The 16,113-nt window shown below is 36.6% G+C and overlaps 1 protein-coding gene across 1 annotated transcript in view; it reads right to left on the bottom strand.

The window, feature by feature from the left end:
- The window catches only part of DPY19L3 (dpy-19 like C-mannosyltransferase 3), a gene marked incomplete at both ends in the record, with an annotated part of 63,173 nt that overhangs the window by 14,644 nt on the left and 32,416 nt on the right, over positions 1-16,113 (bottom strand). The window contains 7 exons of the mRNA XM_084257800.1: positions 2,562-2,618; positions 3,456-3,567; positions 3,945-4,070; positions 7,221-7,379; positions 7,551-7,624; positions 9,084-9,185; positions 10,143-10,274. Coding sequence (XP_084113926.1) covers positions 2,562-2,618; positions 3,456-3,567; positions 3,945-4,070; positions 7,221-7,379; positions 7,551-7,624; positions 9,084-9,185; positions 10,143-10,274 — 762 coding nt within the window. The remainder of the gene's footprint in view (positions 1-2,561; positions 2,619-3,455; positions 3,568-3,944; positions 4,071-7,220; positions 7,380-7,550; positions 7,625-9,083; positions 9,186-10,142; positions 10,275-16,113) is intronic.

The following is a 16,113-nucleotide window of genomic DNA, read 5'->3' as shown; positions in this document are numbered from 1 at the left end:
CTTTAGAACATAAAAACTGATTAAATGATATTTTTGTAAAATTTCAATTATCCATTATCTTTATTAATTTTATAATCAATAGAATACTAATTTTTAAACATGTTCTAATTCTTTTGAAATAAAATATATATTGAAGACTGTGACTTCAATGGATATTAGATAATTTGATAATTTTCTAGTTTGAAAGCAGCTGTTAATTCTGGAAATATTAAAATCTAATGATATAGTCTGGTGGTAATCTTAATGTAAAAGTAAGTGTTAAATGAACTTCGAAATATATGAGTTCATATAACTTACGAATCTCTTCAATGTTTGGAAAACAGACTCAGTTTCAGGGTAACCTCTAATACATATTATCATTATTTACTTCTTGATTTGTTTTGAGAAGCTGAAATATCTAAACTATTTTGTACAGTGAAAGCTAGATATGTTAGGATTACTCCTAAAATCCAATACTGAAAGAGAGAGGGCCACTAGCCACTAGTGGTCGTTGGAAGCCTTCTTTAAAATACTAACTCCCTTACTTCAAGATGCCTACAAAGATTTCCTAGTGCAGTCTCTAATTCTTCTCTGATAGCAGTTCTCAATAGGGGTGGAGGGACAAGGTTTGCTCCACCCCCAAAGGGGCAATTGGCAATGTCTGGAGACATTTTGACTGTCACACCGGGAGGGAGGTGCTATTGGCATCCAGGGGGTGTGAGATAAGGATGTGGCTAAACTTCTAGCCTGCACAGGACAGCGCCCTCCCACATAGTGTTACCCGGGTAACATGTCAACAGTGCTGCTGTTGAGGACCCCATTCTCTGCAGGGGTTCTCAGACATGATGGCGCCTTAGCCCCACCTGGAGGGCTGGTTAAAGTGCACTCTTGCCCCGAGTCCCACTGTTTCTGACTCACAGACAGGTCTGGAAGTGGGACCTAAGAATCTGTGCTTCTGACAAGCGAGGTCACAAGCACCAATCTCCCTGACACTTGGGGACCCCTGCTTTACAGTATGGGTTATTTCTTTTTCAATGCCCTCCCTCCATTGTATTAAGAACAAGAGACCTAAGTCTTCACATAGCTTTAAAATGTCAATCAAATTTCAAATAAATTGCTGAGACAGGGGCCTCCCTGGTGGCGCAGCGGGTTAAGAGCAGCACTGTAAAGCTGTCCGCAGCCTCCGTGGCACTGGTTCGATTCCCACCCAGCCAGGGAGATTCCCACATGGCCCAGTTGACCTCTCCTGTCTGGCTCTGCTCCCCTCAGCAGTGCTTTCAGTCTGTCTGCCTGTTCTGCTCTCGGCTCTGTCTCTGGTAGATTCCCGTGCCTCCCTCCCGCACCTCTGGCTTATACCCTGGTACTTGTATAAATAAATCTTAAAAAATATATATTAAAAAAAATAGCTGAGACATAAATGGACTCAGCCCACCCACACAGGCAGTGGGAAAAGACTGTTAGAGCGTGCAGACCTTTTTAGCTGTGAGAAAAGAACGATGAGCTGTATCTTCTGGGTGAGAAGAGTGTCTTATCCCTCAAAATAATGTGTAAAGGTAAAATCACCTCATTCATTGTTAAATCTATATTTTGTTTAACCCTTAACTGTTGCTTCCTAGCTGTCTGAAGAAGTTTTAACTATTTACAGCACAGTAATAAAATTCCCAGAAGCGGGGAGGTAGACATAAGCAATTTCTGTTTTTCAGTACCTGAGAGTGAGTGCAGGGTTCAGCCCACAATAGTAAATGTTCTGATAAATAAGAACATAATAGAATATAATTTTTGAAATATTTACAAAAGCATTATCCAACATAGTGACTACTAAACTTTTTTTAGCCTAAAATTTTTACTTCAAAACAACTTAGATGAAAATATATGTAAATAAAATCCAAAGCTGATCCTTTCTGTGGGGGTGTTACCATTGCCCCCTTTAGCCACCCTACCAAATTAGGGACTCTATACTGTGTTTAACATCCATTGTTTTAACTTAGAACAAAAGTTGAAGTAAGAACATCTAAACTTAAAAAATACAAGGTTTGTTTTTAAAAAGAGAGGATGAGAGCTCAACTGGATAAAACAACCAGCTACCTTCCCAGGTGAGAATTACAGCCTGTAAATCACAAAGACAAAACAAGAGCCACAAAACAGTCAACCTGATCAATGACTCAATGCCTCTTACAGAGAATTCTCAGAATCGAAGCACAGCTAATGCCATTTCAGACATTTGTCAACTGAGAATAAGAAGAATTTCATTATTTCCTACTGAAACTGAAGGACAGAAAAAACTAATTTTAGACTACATATATATATTCCCAATCCTCTTACAAAGATGACTTTGTAATAATTCGAATTATTAATTCCTAGTAGTTTTTCTATAATTTCTGACTTGTTAAAAACTATTTAGAAAACAGATAAGTTTTCCTTATCAGAGCCAACTGCTATAGAAGGTAAGGAGATAGCAATAACCTCCACAACCACTCTATTTGCCAAGGATTATATAAAGTGCAATGTAACACAGCAATTATTCTGCTAAATAATAGCAGAATATAATAATTAAATACAAGAATGAGGAAAATGAGTCTTACCTTACAGCACAGATACAGCAGTATTAATATCGGTACTGAGTATCGCATTACACATATCTGGTAAGAAAAAATAATTCGGATTACAAGCATCTTGTCTTAAAAGTTAATTTTGCAAACATATGTCTTAAAAAATATAATTTAATGGAGCATGATCCTCAAATATGCAAACAACTGAGTCCATGTCGGTGTCCCAATAGGTCAGAAGGTACATAAGCTTCTACCCTGGAGAACAGCTCACAACTGCATTTATAGGCTATTTATTATTACCATACACTTATTAATAATTATTTACAGGAGAATATATGACAGTAATAATAGTGATGTAGATTATAGGATTATTGGTGACTTTTTCTTCTTGTTCTATTGCCAAGTGCTGTATAATAAATATATCTAACATAAGGTCTAAGAAAGAAATAGTTCAAAAAATAAAATTTTAAATAAAATTATTAAAAATTAATACCATATTGGGCCTCCCCGGGGGTGCAGCAGGTTGAGTGACATGCTGTGAAGCTGTCCACAGCCCCTGCAGTGCGGGTTTGATTCCCCGCCGGCCAGGGAGCAAACCACATGGTGTGGCAGACCTCTCCTACCTCGCACGCTGCTCCCCTTAGCAGTGTCTTCGGTCCATCTGTCTGTTCTGCTCCCGGCTCTGTCTCTGGTGAATTTTCTCACCCTCCCGTGACTCTAGCCTATACCCCAGTTCTTGTATAAATAAATACATCTTTAAAAAAAAAATTAATACCATATAAAGTCATAATATATCAACCATCTATTTTTAGCTTCAAAATTATGTATCCATTTTATCAGACTAATGTATAAGCAATTCTGAAATAAAAAGGTGGATTAAAGAAATATTAAGTCACTAAAATGAATGGAAGAAGGGACAGCACTGACCCACTTTGGATTATAAAGGTGGACCAACTTCAGAAGTAACTCCCAAATTTCAGGGCTGCATAAGCCAAATGACGCAAACACGCACATGTGTGATGTCCAGAGGTACTTCATTCTGTAAGAGCAGGCACAGGCAAAAGTCAGCACGTGCTAGCTGTGCAGGGAGCTGGCGTCTGAGTGGTTGTAAAGGCAGCAGTGCTGACTGTGACAGTAAAATCTATTGAAACTGTCAACACTGTCTTTCAAAAGGGTAGATGAATTCTACCGACTTTATGGAAGTATGAGTAAAAACAGAGAATTTTGGTCATTAGAAAGAACTAGTTATAAATAAATAATATTTTACATTGGGAAAAGCCAGAAAACAAGAATAATTACATGGAAACCATGATCACTAATGAAGGGGATTGGCAGTTTCCAAATTATATTGCAAAATGATGTCAGATAAAGAGTGGCTGAATAAAACCACCAAATAAATGGGTAAGGCAAAAATACCTCATTGTGCTCAAAGCCAAGACTCCAAACAGGATGGTGTGTATGAGGTTGTAGGCAGTTTCTGGCTTTAGGCCAATTGTGCAAGTTGCCATTGGACCCATAGGTTGCTGATTACTTGTCGAATCACTGAATAAAAAGTAGCAAACAAACAATATTGAAACTGGATATATAATTCAGCTAAATTTTTCCTGAAGACACAGAAACATATCCCTTCATATATCTAGAAATGTTTTCTTCCCCTCAAATAAAATGATCAATTCTGAATTTAAGAGGTTAAATTTGTCATAATTGGGCCTCCCTGGTGGCGCAGCGGTTGAGCGCTGGGTTGCGAAGCTGCCCACAGCCTCTGCAGCGCTGGTTCGATCCCCGGCTGCTCCCCGGCCACCAGAGGAGGGTCCCACATGGCGTGCAGACCTCTCCTGCCGCCCGCTGCTCCCCTCAGCGGTGTGCTTCGGTCCTTCTGCCTGCTCTGCTCCCCGCTCTGGCTCTGGTGAATTTTCTCACCCTCCCGCGCTTCTGACTGTACCCAGTGCATGTATAAACCAACCAACCAACCAAATAAATAAATAAATAAGACATGCCTCTAGAAAATTTAAAAAAAAAAATAAGTAGTATAAAAAAAATAAAATAAAATAAATTTGTCATAATTACAATTAAAATTTAATAGATTTTATTTAAATTTAAATAAAATATCAAAATGCTTCAAACTTTTAAGTTATGAACAAATAACAAAAAGAAATCTTTTGGAATCACTGAAACTGAGAGATCTTTAGTGATGTTTTTACAAGTTATCAGTATTTTTCAATATTTTACAAATAAGAAAAAAAATGTATCCATAAACTTGGGATTCAGTTCCTTTGTGAACCAATAGGACACTTCTAACCTACTAATACCTCATTATATATGCCTCTCGGACAGCTTTTATAAACTATGACTACACTAAAATGATCACACCTGACAAGAACAACTTCTTAAAACATCACCTATGCTCGTGTTCTAGTTTCCCTGCTTATTAGAATTGTTTTTTTATAGGCGGTTTCTTTGATTCAAGAACCAAAACTTATACACTGCATTTTGTCATATCTTTTAAAATTATCTTCAATCACATAAAAGTATTCTTCCTTCTTATAAGGCTATTTAGTGGTTGAAGAAAATGTATCATTTTTCATATAACTCTTCCCACCTTCTGGATTTGGCTAACTGTTTCCTGGCAGTGGTGTTTAATGCACTTCTCCATTTCCATGGATCTTACACATTTGTAATTAGATCTAGAAGTAGATAATTAGAGGCCAGTTCATTTTTTTGGGCAAGAACACCTCATGGGGTAGGATGTGTTCTATATGGCACTGCACTGGGAAGGATACACATACTGTCTGAAGGTCTCCACCTTAGGTGGATAAGTGTTTGGATGTTGCACAAAGTGTCATGAGGGGGAAAGAAAACAATGGAAAGGCGACCAGTTTAAGTTAAAAATAATGCTTTTATGAAGGCACCCTTGTCCTTCATATAAATCCAATGGATTTGGATATGTGTGATACGTCTAGGTAACCACAGAAACATTATTTCCTAGAAATCCTTTCACCCCCTAGATTCATAAGGAAATTTAAATAATACTCTAAAGGTAATTTATAGCATGGATAGTGATTTTTACTTATTATCTATTATAAGCCTAACTCTAGCTTCTATATTGGTACTAAAAGGTTAATGCAGACAAGAAGAATCCATGCCCTTATCTCCCCTTGTTGCCTGGGGGCTTGTGCACCTCCTCCCCTGGTCCCTGAGCTGGGAAGCTCACATCTTATGAACATAGAGGAGGGTGCCCCTTTTAGTTATGTTTTTCACACTAATGCAGATGTGTTGTATAAGTGTAATGGTATCAGCCTTCCTAGTACTAAAAAGGTAGGAACAATTTAAATACTTGGCATTGATAAAATATTCTTCAAATTCCTTAAAAATTCATATGAAGATACTATAATTCTTAAATTACTTTAATTAATGTAGTGCTTTTCCTCTAATATCCCTACCTGATAGATGAGGATGTTCTAAAATCTTTATCTATATTCATAAACCAAATCAGTTTCCAGAAACGACTCATTGATTCACACTGAGAATGGCAGACGTTTTCACAAGACAGTGCAGACCAACTGAACGTCCTGCTTTGCATGCAGTCTAGAGTCCTGGTGACACTTGGTGTGTCTGGAATAATATTAAATTACACTGTCTAGAATAATTTCCATCTATTTTCACAGGGCTAAATTTCATCTTGGGCTAGGTATAAAACAGAACACTTCTGAAAGATACTAAAAGAGTTTATAGTGAATGAAATATTTTCATGGTTCAATGTTGCTTCATTTTTAATAATCGTGAAACACCTCAACTGATCTGGGCTTATTTTAATGACTTTTTCCCAGAACAGCTCTCTGGTGGCTGTGAATCACAGTTCACCAGCAACTTAATTGGCAAGGTAACTACATAGAAAAAGGGCTTCCTTCTGAGCTTCATTAAGTTTTCATAAATGACAGTAGTTTCAACTTCTTACACTTAATTTTCTTTCAATTTAATAAGGACAGTAAGTGCAAAGCCTCCATCAGCTTGATTGGTAGGTTTTCTGCAAGTTTTCAAGTCTTCATACCCCCTAACTTTTTCTTTTAGCAGATTAGTAGACATGATGAGTTTTAGAAGCTTATCTATTTATTATTCCTTAAGGTTTTTTAGTAGATGCTAATAATTATGATCTACTGTAACTTTATATGCTCTTAAACAAGATGCAACAAAACAAGCAAATAATATTTCACTCTTGATATTTCGTGAGAAATATAAAAGGTAGAGGAAGAAAAGTAGAAAAACACAAGAAACTATTAATGTGACCAAATAGAAAGACTTTGAGTCAATCATATAATTATAGCTAATGATAATGAAAATCTACAAAAACATCTAGGCATGAGGCACTATTTAAATACTTTATGTTGTTTTAACTCATTTTTCACAAAGCCCTGTAAAGTACTCTTAGTATTTCCAGGCTATGGATAAGGAAATGAAAATACTGAAAGGTTCCATCTAGCGCAAAGACTACTCCATCCCAGGAGCCTTGTAAGCTAAGACTGCGCTCACTGCTTCCTGGTGCTCATAACTCTGACTTGGATATCTTTCCTCTTCTCGTGGATAACACCACACTGTTCTGTGTCAGATATTTTGATTTCCAACTTAACAATTTTTTTGCAACATAGAACAAGTTCATCAAAACATCGCAGCATTACATTTCTGAATACACCATACCTGAGATTGTGGAAGGCAACAGCTAATGCTGCAACCACTGTGATGGATAGAACAAATATGTAAGCATAGAAAAGCAGAGTATCTGAAAGCCTTTCAAATGTATTAAGAGGCAGGAGGCCAAAAGCTTCTTCACAAAGATACAGATTTGCATCAAAATCTCTAGGGAATAAATGGAAAGCAAAGTATTAAAATCAATATAAGACAGGTAAACTACAAATTTTTCCTCAAAATGATCCTGCAATTAATAGTTGAAGGCAGAATGATAGATTGTTTTAAACTCCATGCTGATGTAATATAAAAACTCAAACATCGATTTAAATTCATTCATACCTTGTTGCTCCAAACCCAAATTTTGCCTTCAGGAATTTAAATATGTGTTCATCTGATTTCAGGTTAAGAATTTTCTGTTGGAAAGGGAGAAAACAAAACTGCTATTAATGTCTTAGGCATGGTTTCCAGCTAACTTCCTATTCAATACATTTATTCAGTGTTCACTTTCAATGGACTGTGTGTCTATATGCAATTTTAATTAGTAAATGTTTCCAATAGTTCTTAGAACTAGGAATTCAAAAGAAAGGACTTCCACACTCCCTCCACTCTTTTTTTTTTTAAGCAGAGTCATTTTTTCAAACAAAATCTTATGTTTAAGTTTAATTTGTAAAATAGATAAAAGATAAGCTTCTTTGGTTTCAGAAAAGGGAAATGTCTGTAGCCTGGTGAGTATAATTTTTTAGATCAGAAAATAATACAATCACTTGGAACCCCCAATAGGTATATCTTCTACAAGGCCTGCTTGTCTTTGGTGTCTTTTGTCTGCAGATACAACTGATATAAGACTCATTCCACAAAGACAATTCAAGACACAGTATAACCCTTAAGGGGTGAACAGACAAATGCCAGTGCTTATCATTAATGATTATAATTTTAATTCATATTTTATTTTTTAATTTATGGCTTACAAAAATCCATATAACATAAATGGGTGAAGAAAGTGTGTCAGAAGAAAAATGAAGATAGAAAACAAGAGCCCCAAACTGTGGTTAGTACCTAAAATATGTTTATGAGGGAAGAGCCACAAATCTGGGTTTATGCATTCTAGAACAAATGTAAACACAGAGAAAAAAGCATTTATGTTAGTCATAGGGTCACAAAATTAAAACAAACCAGTTGCTCAAAGATCCTAGTATGCTAGAACTGAGACTTAAAAGAAATTTTCCCCTTAGGTGTAGTAAAAACAACAAGGAATCTCGTGGATAATGTTCCCTAATTCTTCTTGTAGATTGCTGGCAAAACATCAAGTACAATTAAATAGTTGTTACTCTTTGGGGAGTGAAAAAAACAGCAGTCCAGACCTACAGCTCTCTACTGGCTCAGTCCAAGACCAGATCACTTACTATGTGGAGTGGGCAGACGGATGAACTGTATACCTTTCAGCTAAGACTACTTTCAAAAATGTTCATTATTCTGCTCAAATAAGCTTTGACAAGTACTGTGTGGGATTTAAGAACATAATGACAGGGAACTAGAGTGGTGGTATTTAGTAAAACCAGTTTATTTATTAACTCCCCAGGAAAAGTCATGTCATCTCTTTTTTAAGTATTGCAGTACAGAAAAGTATCTCTAAAAAGTAGAATTTTCTAAATTTAGAGAGGTACCTGCTTAAGGTTTTTACTTTTTAAAAAAGCGTGATAAATCAAAAGGGGATTTCAAGGTGGAACGTATTAAAGAAGAGTGAATAGAAATCAAGGACTAAAATCAAGGAAATATCCTGTTACTGAAGCAAAATTAATACTGAGCCTATTTGAAGTAAAGGTGGTAAATCTTTAGTACTGCTAAATTAATAACTTCATTTTATTAACCTACCTTAGCAATGTTGTTGAGAAAGAGTGTGAAACATAAAACCACAAATAAGTGCAACAAAAGTTTTCCAAGCCTATTAAAGAAGCTTCCAGTTTTCAGATTTTTCTAGAAAATAAAAGTTTTAATTCTTAAATTTTCATATAACTTCATAAACATTGAAGATGAGATTACTTAAGATTTAAAACATGGAATCATATAACATGGAACTGTGGAAACATATAACATGTGGAGTATATAACCCAGAAATTGTTCATGATGCTACATGGTCTTAATATTTGCAATTTTCTAATAGTAAATAAACCCCTTCGTAATGAGCAACGTAAGTGGAGAAAATGTGTCTGATGTGAAAGGGTGGGGCAAAAGGTGGTGTCATCACATCAAAGAAAGACAAGGTGTCCACGAATTTGAGACTGTGATGAACGTATTCCTGTAAGCAGCACATTCTTATTCAAGTTCATACATGCACAAAAGTTAACATCATTTCTTTTATTTCAACTTTAAATCAGTGGCACTCAAGTTAGTATATTTGGCTAATCCCTGAAAAGAAATAAAATTCTAATTCTCTAAAAAATAAAAAATGCCAGAAGGAAGGGCATATCAGAAAGCTTGAAAGCAGAAATACTATTCCACACATTTCAAAAGGAAAAAAAGCAAATAATGCCACTAGTGAGTTTTAATGGGAATTTGGCCATAAATTTTTCTTTGTATGCTATATGAAAATGAAATCCAACCAGTCACAGTTTAAAAATTTACCTTAAGGGCTTCCCTGGTGGCCTAGGGTTAAGTCTCAGCGCTATCACCACTACAGCCCGAGTTTGATCCCCTGCCAGGGAACTGACCCACATGGCGCAGCAGACCTCTCCTGTCTTGCCTGCTGTTCCCCTCAGCAGTGTATTTCAGTTGATCTGCCTGTTCTGCTCCCCACTCTGTCTCTGGTGAATCCGCTCATCCACCTTTCCACACACCTCTGGCCTACACCCCAGTCCTTTTACACAAAAACAAAACAAAAAACCCCAACAAAATTACCTTAAAAGCAAATTCACAACAAAAAACCAAACCTACCTGAAGTTTTCTTGCAATTAATACTGAAAAGTTAAAACTGATAAGCAATGATCCAAGAATCATGGAATTAAAAAACTGAAGAATGCAGACCAGGAGTAAACCAGTTATCTGTATACCATACAGCCATGTCGCCTGCAATGACCAAAGATTAGATGGTTAAACAGGTTTTATCAAGAGACGACCCTGTACTAACATGCTGGTTACCAGTTGGATACATCTCAAATTATAAATATGCAGAATATACTCTTCCTTCAAGGAATACAATCTAAGAAAGGAAACTAAATCAACAGCACCTTTAAAATTTTATAACATGAATTAAAGAGCAAAAGAATGGGAATAACACGAAGCAAAGAAAGCAAACAATGGTGTGAATGTTGTCTATGAATGGGCAAGCACAGTTCATAGTCTTCAATTTTCTGCTAAACTCTTTTTTAGTTACTGCCCACTGTCAACAATTAGTATTTTATTATATTCCATTATTTCCTAATTTTCCATACCATGTACTTTAAGACTGAGTTATTCACTGCTTCATGTTATTTATGTGTGCCTAATCCCCTCAGCTGACTGAAAACTCTTCCTCATTCTCTCTGACCTCACATGGCAATAGCAGGCAGTACAGTGTAGCGGTCAAGTGCAAGAGCTCCAGTCTCAGCACCTGAACCACAGTGCTGGTTTGGGTATAAATCAGGAGTGTGACATTCATGTCCTGGAAGAGTTTCATCTGTAATAGTGGGATGATTATACCTTCCTGAGAGCTGCTGTAAAGAACTGATAGAAGAGCCAGATGTGATGTATTAAAATGCCTAGCACATAATAAGCACTCACTAAAGACAGCTTTTGATGTAGTAAAAATTGTTGACAGGTTGACAATGAATGAAACAAAACTCAACCAACTTGAACACACACAAAAAAAATATGCCACAAAGGGAAAAAAAAAGACAGCTTTTAATAAAGAGGTAATACTTCTCTCTTTCAAATTAGACAATTACATATTCATAGTGATATATGAAAAATGCCACTTTTATCCAGCAATAAATCATATTTTTATCTAATTTTGTTTTCTTACCCTCAAAGGAGACCTACAACAAGCTTTCAAAAGCAAGGCCTAAACCAGTGGTTCTATTTTATGAATCTGTCCTAAGAAAATGCATTCATTCCTCCAATATTTATTGAGTGACACTATTCTCTTTGACATTGTTAGGTATTGGTATTAATGGAAACTTGGGAAAATGGATACTGATAGATTTTAGGATTATAAAGATAATATATTTTTATTGTAGGAGATATAAAGAATTCAGAAATACATAAACAAGAAATAGTAATAGAAAGAAAGGTGGGTTCTACAGTCAAAATTCAACATCATTACCTACAGAAACAATACTGACTTCATAGTGGTAAATATTTTATTATTTCACAATATACCGTATAATCACATCAATGACTATTCTGTGTGTGGAAAAAAATCAGCCAGTTTTGGACAAAGGAAAAGGACTTGCAGAAGCAGAAGTCAGCAGATCAAAATGAAATGCTGTGAAGGTGCCCTGTGGTCAGCCCCGTCCATTGTCACAGATCAGTGGAAATGAGTGTCTAGAAGTCCCGAGCCTGGGAGGTTGAGGGAGGTGGGGTTAAAGAGGGTGGGGAGTCGAGGGGCTCCCAACCCCTTTCCCGCAAGTAATCTACAGAAGTCTAAGCAAACAGGCATTTCCTCATGATAAAATCTTTTATCTCCTAAGTTCCTGCCTTTCTTATACACAAATTAACATATACCAGAGAAACAATGCCTGCAAAAATGTGTGTAGTCTCAAATGCAACTCCTTTTTCTAAGAAACACTGTCTATCTCAACGTTTTACAAACCAAACTACTGTGGAGGAGGGTGGAAGAAGCAGCTGCAAGGGACACCTTTCCTACCAGTCTCTTCTTTTGGGTTTGAATTCTCAATTTCATTATCTAGTAGATTATTTGTCTAACCATCATTGAGACTTTTATTTCAGTTAACATGTGAACACTTAATTTTAAATGGTGATATAACATTCTACCAAATACCACAATTTGCCTGCCATTAGATCTCTTCAGTGTTTCCAGCCTTTTATTATTATTGAAATTAATATATAATGAATATTCTTTTAAAAAACCCCTCAGATCATTATATCTCATTAATTCTTTATTTTGTTCATTGTTATATATCTAGTACCTAAAACAATGTCGACTAGAAATAGTACCATTCAATAAATATTGGAGGAATGAATGCATTTCCTTAGGACAGATTCATAAAAACAGAACCATTGGTTAGAGAAAAAATGGTTTTTCCTTTTTTAACAGCTTTATTGAGATAGAATTCAAATGTCATAAAATTCACTCACTTGAAGTACAACATTCATGACTTTTAGTATATTAACAGGCTTGTACAAAAATCACCACAATCTAAGATATTCTCATCATTCCAAAAGATAGCGACCATTTAGTCCTCACTTTTCATTCCATGCTGTCAAACACCAATGGACTTTCTGTCTCTATGGGTACTCTGGACATTTCATTCAAATGTAATCATAGACAATGTAGTTTTTGTGACTGGCTTCTTTTACTTAAGACAATGTTTTGATGCTTACTGGTGTTACAGCATGTATCAGTACTTCATTCTTTTTGTTGTTGAATGTTGCATTGTACCAATACACTACCTTTTATTTATCCATTAATCAGATGATGGGCATTTGGTTGGTTTCCTCTTTTTGGCTCTTATGAATGATATTGCTCTGAGCAATTATGAACATATTTTTACATGGATAAAGGTTTTCATTTCTTTTGGGTGTGTATCCAGCAGTGGAACTGCTCAAACATATGGTAACTCTACATTAACATTTGCAGAAATGCTGTTTTCCAAAGTGAATGTACCATTTACAAACCCCCCATAAGGCACGGGAGTTCCAATTTCCTTACATCCTTGCCAGCATTTGTTAATACCTATATCTGCTTTTTCTTTTCCTCAATTTTAGTGATCCAAGTGGGTGTAAGTGGTATCTCATTGTGGTTTTTTTTTTTTTTAAGATTTATTTATTTTTATACAAGAGCTGGGGTACAGGCCAGAGGCGCGGGAGGTTGAGAGGATTCACCAGAGACAGAGCGGGGAACAGAACAGGCAGACTGACAAAATACACTGCTGAGGGGAGCAGTGGGTGCGACAGGAGAGGTCTGCTGCCCCATGTGAGACCCTCGCTGGCTGGCAGGGATCGAACCGGCACTGCAGAGGCTGCGGACAGCTTCACAGCACGGTGTTCAACCCACTGCGCCACAGGGGAGGCCCTCATTGTGGTTTTTTTTTTTTTAATTTATTTTTTTAAATTTTTTTTTTTTAATAGAGGCATGTTTTATTTATTTATTTGTTTGTTTGTTTTGTTTATACATGCACTGGGTACAGTCAGAAGCACGGGAGGTGAGAGAATTCACCAGAGTCAGAGCAGGGAGCAGAGCAGGCAGAAGGACCGAAGTACACTGCTGAGGGGAGCAGCGGGCGGCAGGAGAGGTCTGCGCACCATGTGGGACCCTCCTCCGGTGGCCGGGGAGCAGCCGGGGATCGAACCGGCGCCGCAGAGGCCGCGGGCGGCTTCACAACCCAGCGCTCAACCGCTGCGCCACCAGGGAGGCCCTCATTGTGGTTTTGATTTGCATTTTGACTGATGTTATTGAGCATCTTTTCATGGCTTACTATGGACTTTTATGTATCACCTTTGGAAAAACGTCTAAATTCTTTACCCATTTTTTATTGTTGAAAGAGATATAAGAGATCTTTATATATTTGGAAGACCTCTGATAAGCTATGCGATTTGCCAATATTCTCTCCCATTTTGTGGATTATCTTTTTACTTTCTGGTATACCTTAAAGTGCAAATGTTTTAAATTTTGATGAAGTCCAACTCATCTATTTTTTTCTTTAGTCACTTGTGCTATTGGTGGTGTATCTAAGAAGACGTGGTTAACTTCAAGATTACGAAAAATTATTCCTATCTTCTAAACATATTATTTTATTTTATGAAAAAATTTATAAGTAAAATAACATTTTTTATAGTGTTAGCTCTTACATTAATTAGGCCTATGTTGACTTATTGTGTATGGGGAAAAGAAGGGTTCCAACTTCATTCTTTTGCATGTAGTTGTCCAGTTATTCCAGTAACATTAGTTGAAAAGATTATTCTTTCTCTATATAATTATTTTGGCACACTTACTAAAAAATCAACAGACTATTTTTCTGGTCTCTCAATTCTAATCTACTAATCCATGTCTATCCTATTGCCCGTATTACACTATTTTCATTACTGTAGTTTGGAAGTAAGTTTTGAAATTGGTAAGTGTGAGTCCTCCAATTTTGTTCTTTGTCAACATTGTTTTGGCTCTTCTGGGTCTCTGGAGTTTCCATATGAACTTTAGGCTCATCTTGTCAATTTCTGTAAAAAACCCACTGGAATCTGAAAGGGACAGTGTTGAATCTGTACATCAAACTGCCACCTAACAACAGAAAGTCTTCTAACCTATGACCATGAGTATCTTTTCAATTTATGTAAATCTTTAAAACATTCAATGATGTTTTGCAGCTCGTACTTTTTGTTAAATTTATATCTAAGTATTTTTGCTCTTTTTGGTGCTATTCCTTCTAGTACTTTTATCTTTTGTTCCTTTTTCTGATGAGGTGTAAATGTTTTTCTCATTAATTTTTAGGACGTCTTTAAGGATAACAACTCATTCACAAACACTTTTTTTTCAAATAAAATAACTTTTTAGTTTGCCTTTATTTTTTTTTTATGTTGGCAGGTTTTTTTTAAGATCAAGTAAGCAAACTTCCAGGGAAAAAGTACAGTTTGTATTACAAGACTGCATGGTTTTGTTAATGTTCAAAAGAACACTGCTGGTGAGCAGCCAGAAATATGAAACTGAACAGAACTGTATATTAGAGGTCCCTGGTCCAGTCCAGTTAGGAAACAAGTAGCAATACAGTCTTTCTATGTAGAGTAACTGGAATTTTCTTCAGTGGATCATGCTCATGCTCTTCATCATCATTCATGATTAAACATGGTTAATATTTAACATTCATAAAATCTCAATGTTCTAAATGAGTCACATATATTAACTCATGCAGACCTAGCAATCTGGCTCTGGAGTCTGTGTTGTCAACCACTGTGCTGTACTGACAAGACCACAAGAAATGCCAGAGACTCAGAACTTTGGTATTCAATTCTGCCAAGACTGTCTTTTTAATGCTCTAAGAGCCTTATGGAATTTTGCTAAAACAAAAACCCTGTACACATTTCTGAGTGAAAACTTGAGATTTGGGGGAAGAGATTTTCCATCACTCACAAAAAGAAACTCACGGGTACTGAAAAGACAGTGCTTCTTGTTACACTAGGATCAGAATTTGTATTATCTTTCTCTACACCAATGTGGGTTCCTATGAGCTGGCTACTAGCTGGCCACTGATAGGCAACTGTGATCTAGTTGCTATTTACAAATCACAGCAGAGAATTCCTTGACTACCTATGGAGCACAGTCCATATCGTGAGGCAGGCCTGGGGATGCCTAGGCCGCTGTTGACCTGATTACGTGACTATCTCCATGGTGGTCTCGGGATAACTCTGTGATAACATCAAATACTTTGCTGATGCAAATGGCTCTTGATGTATGGTCACAATGTCCCCTTCCCTGTCCCTCATAAAACTTTGTCCCTCATTCCTATTCTACCTTTCGGACTTAATTCCTCATACCATTGTTGCATGATCAGCTTTAACTAGCCTGTATGCTTTCAATAAATGGTACAAGAACTTCTGCTCAAGTAGCAGAATGTTGCCTTGCAAACCTGCTCCACGACTGCTGTGTCCCTCATGGCATTCCTGCCACAAGGCAGCAACAAAGCTCCTGTTGCAAGACACCAATAATTCTAAACTCTTCCCATTTGATATTATAAGACAGCAATGATTCCAATTTATG

The sequence above is a fragment of the Talpa europaea genome (genome assembly GCF_964194135.1).
Source record: "Talpa europaea genome assembly, chromosome: 16".
Taxonomy (NCBI): Eukaryota; Metazoa; Chordata; class Mammalia; order Eulipotyphla; family Talpidae; genus Talpa; species Talpa europaea.
The sequence above is the reverse complement of the archived record's forward strand: the minus strand, read 5'-3'. Positions and strand labels throughout refer to the sequence as shown.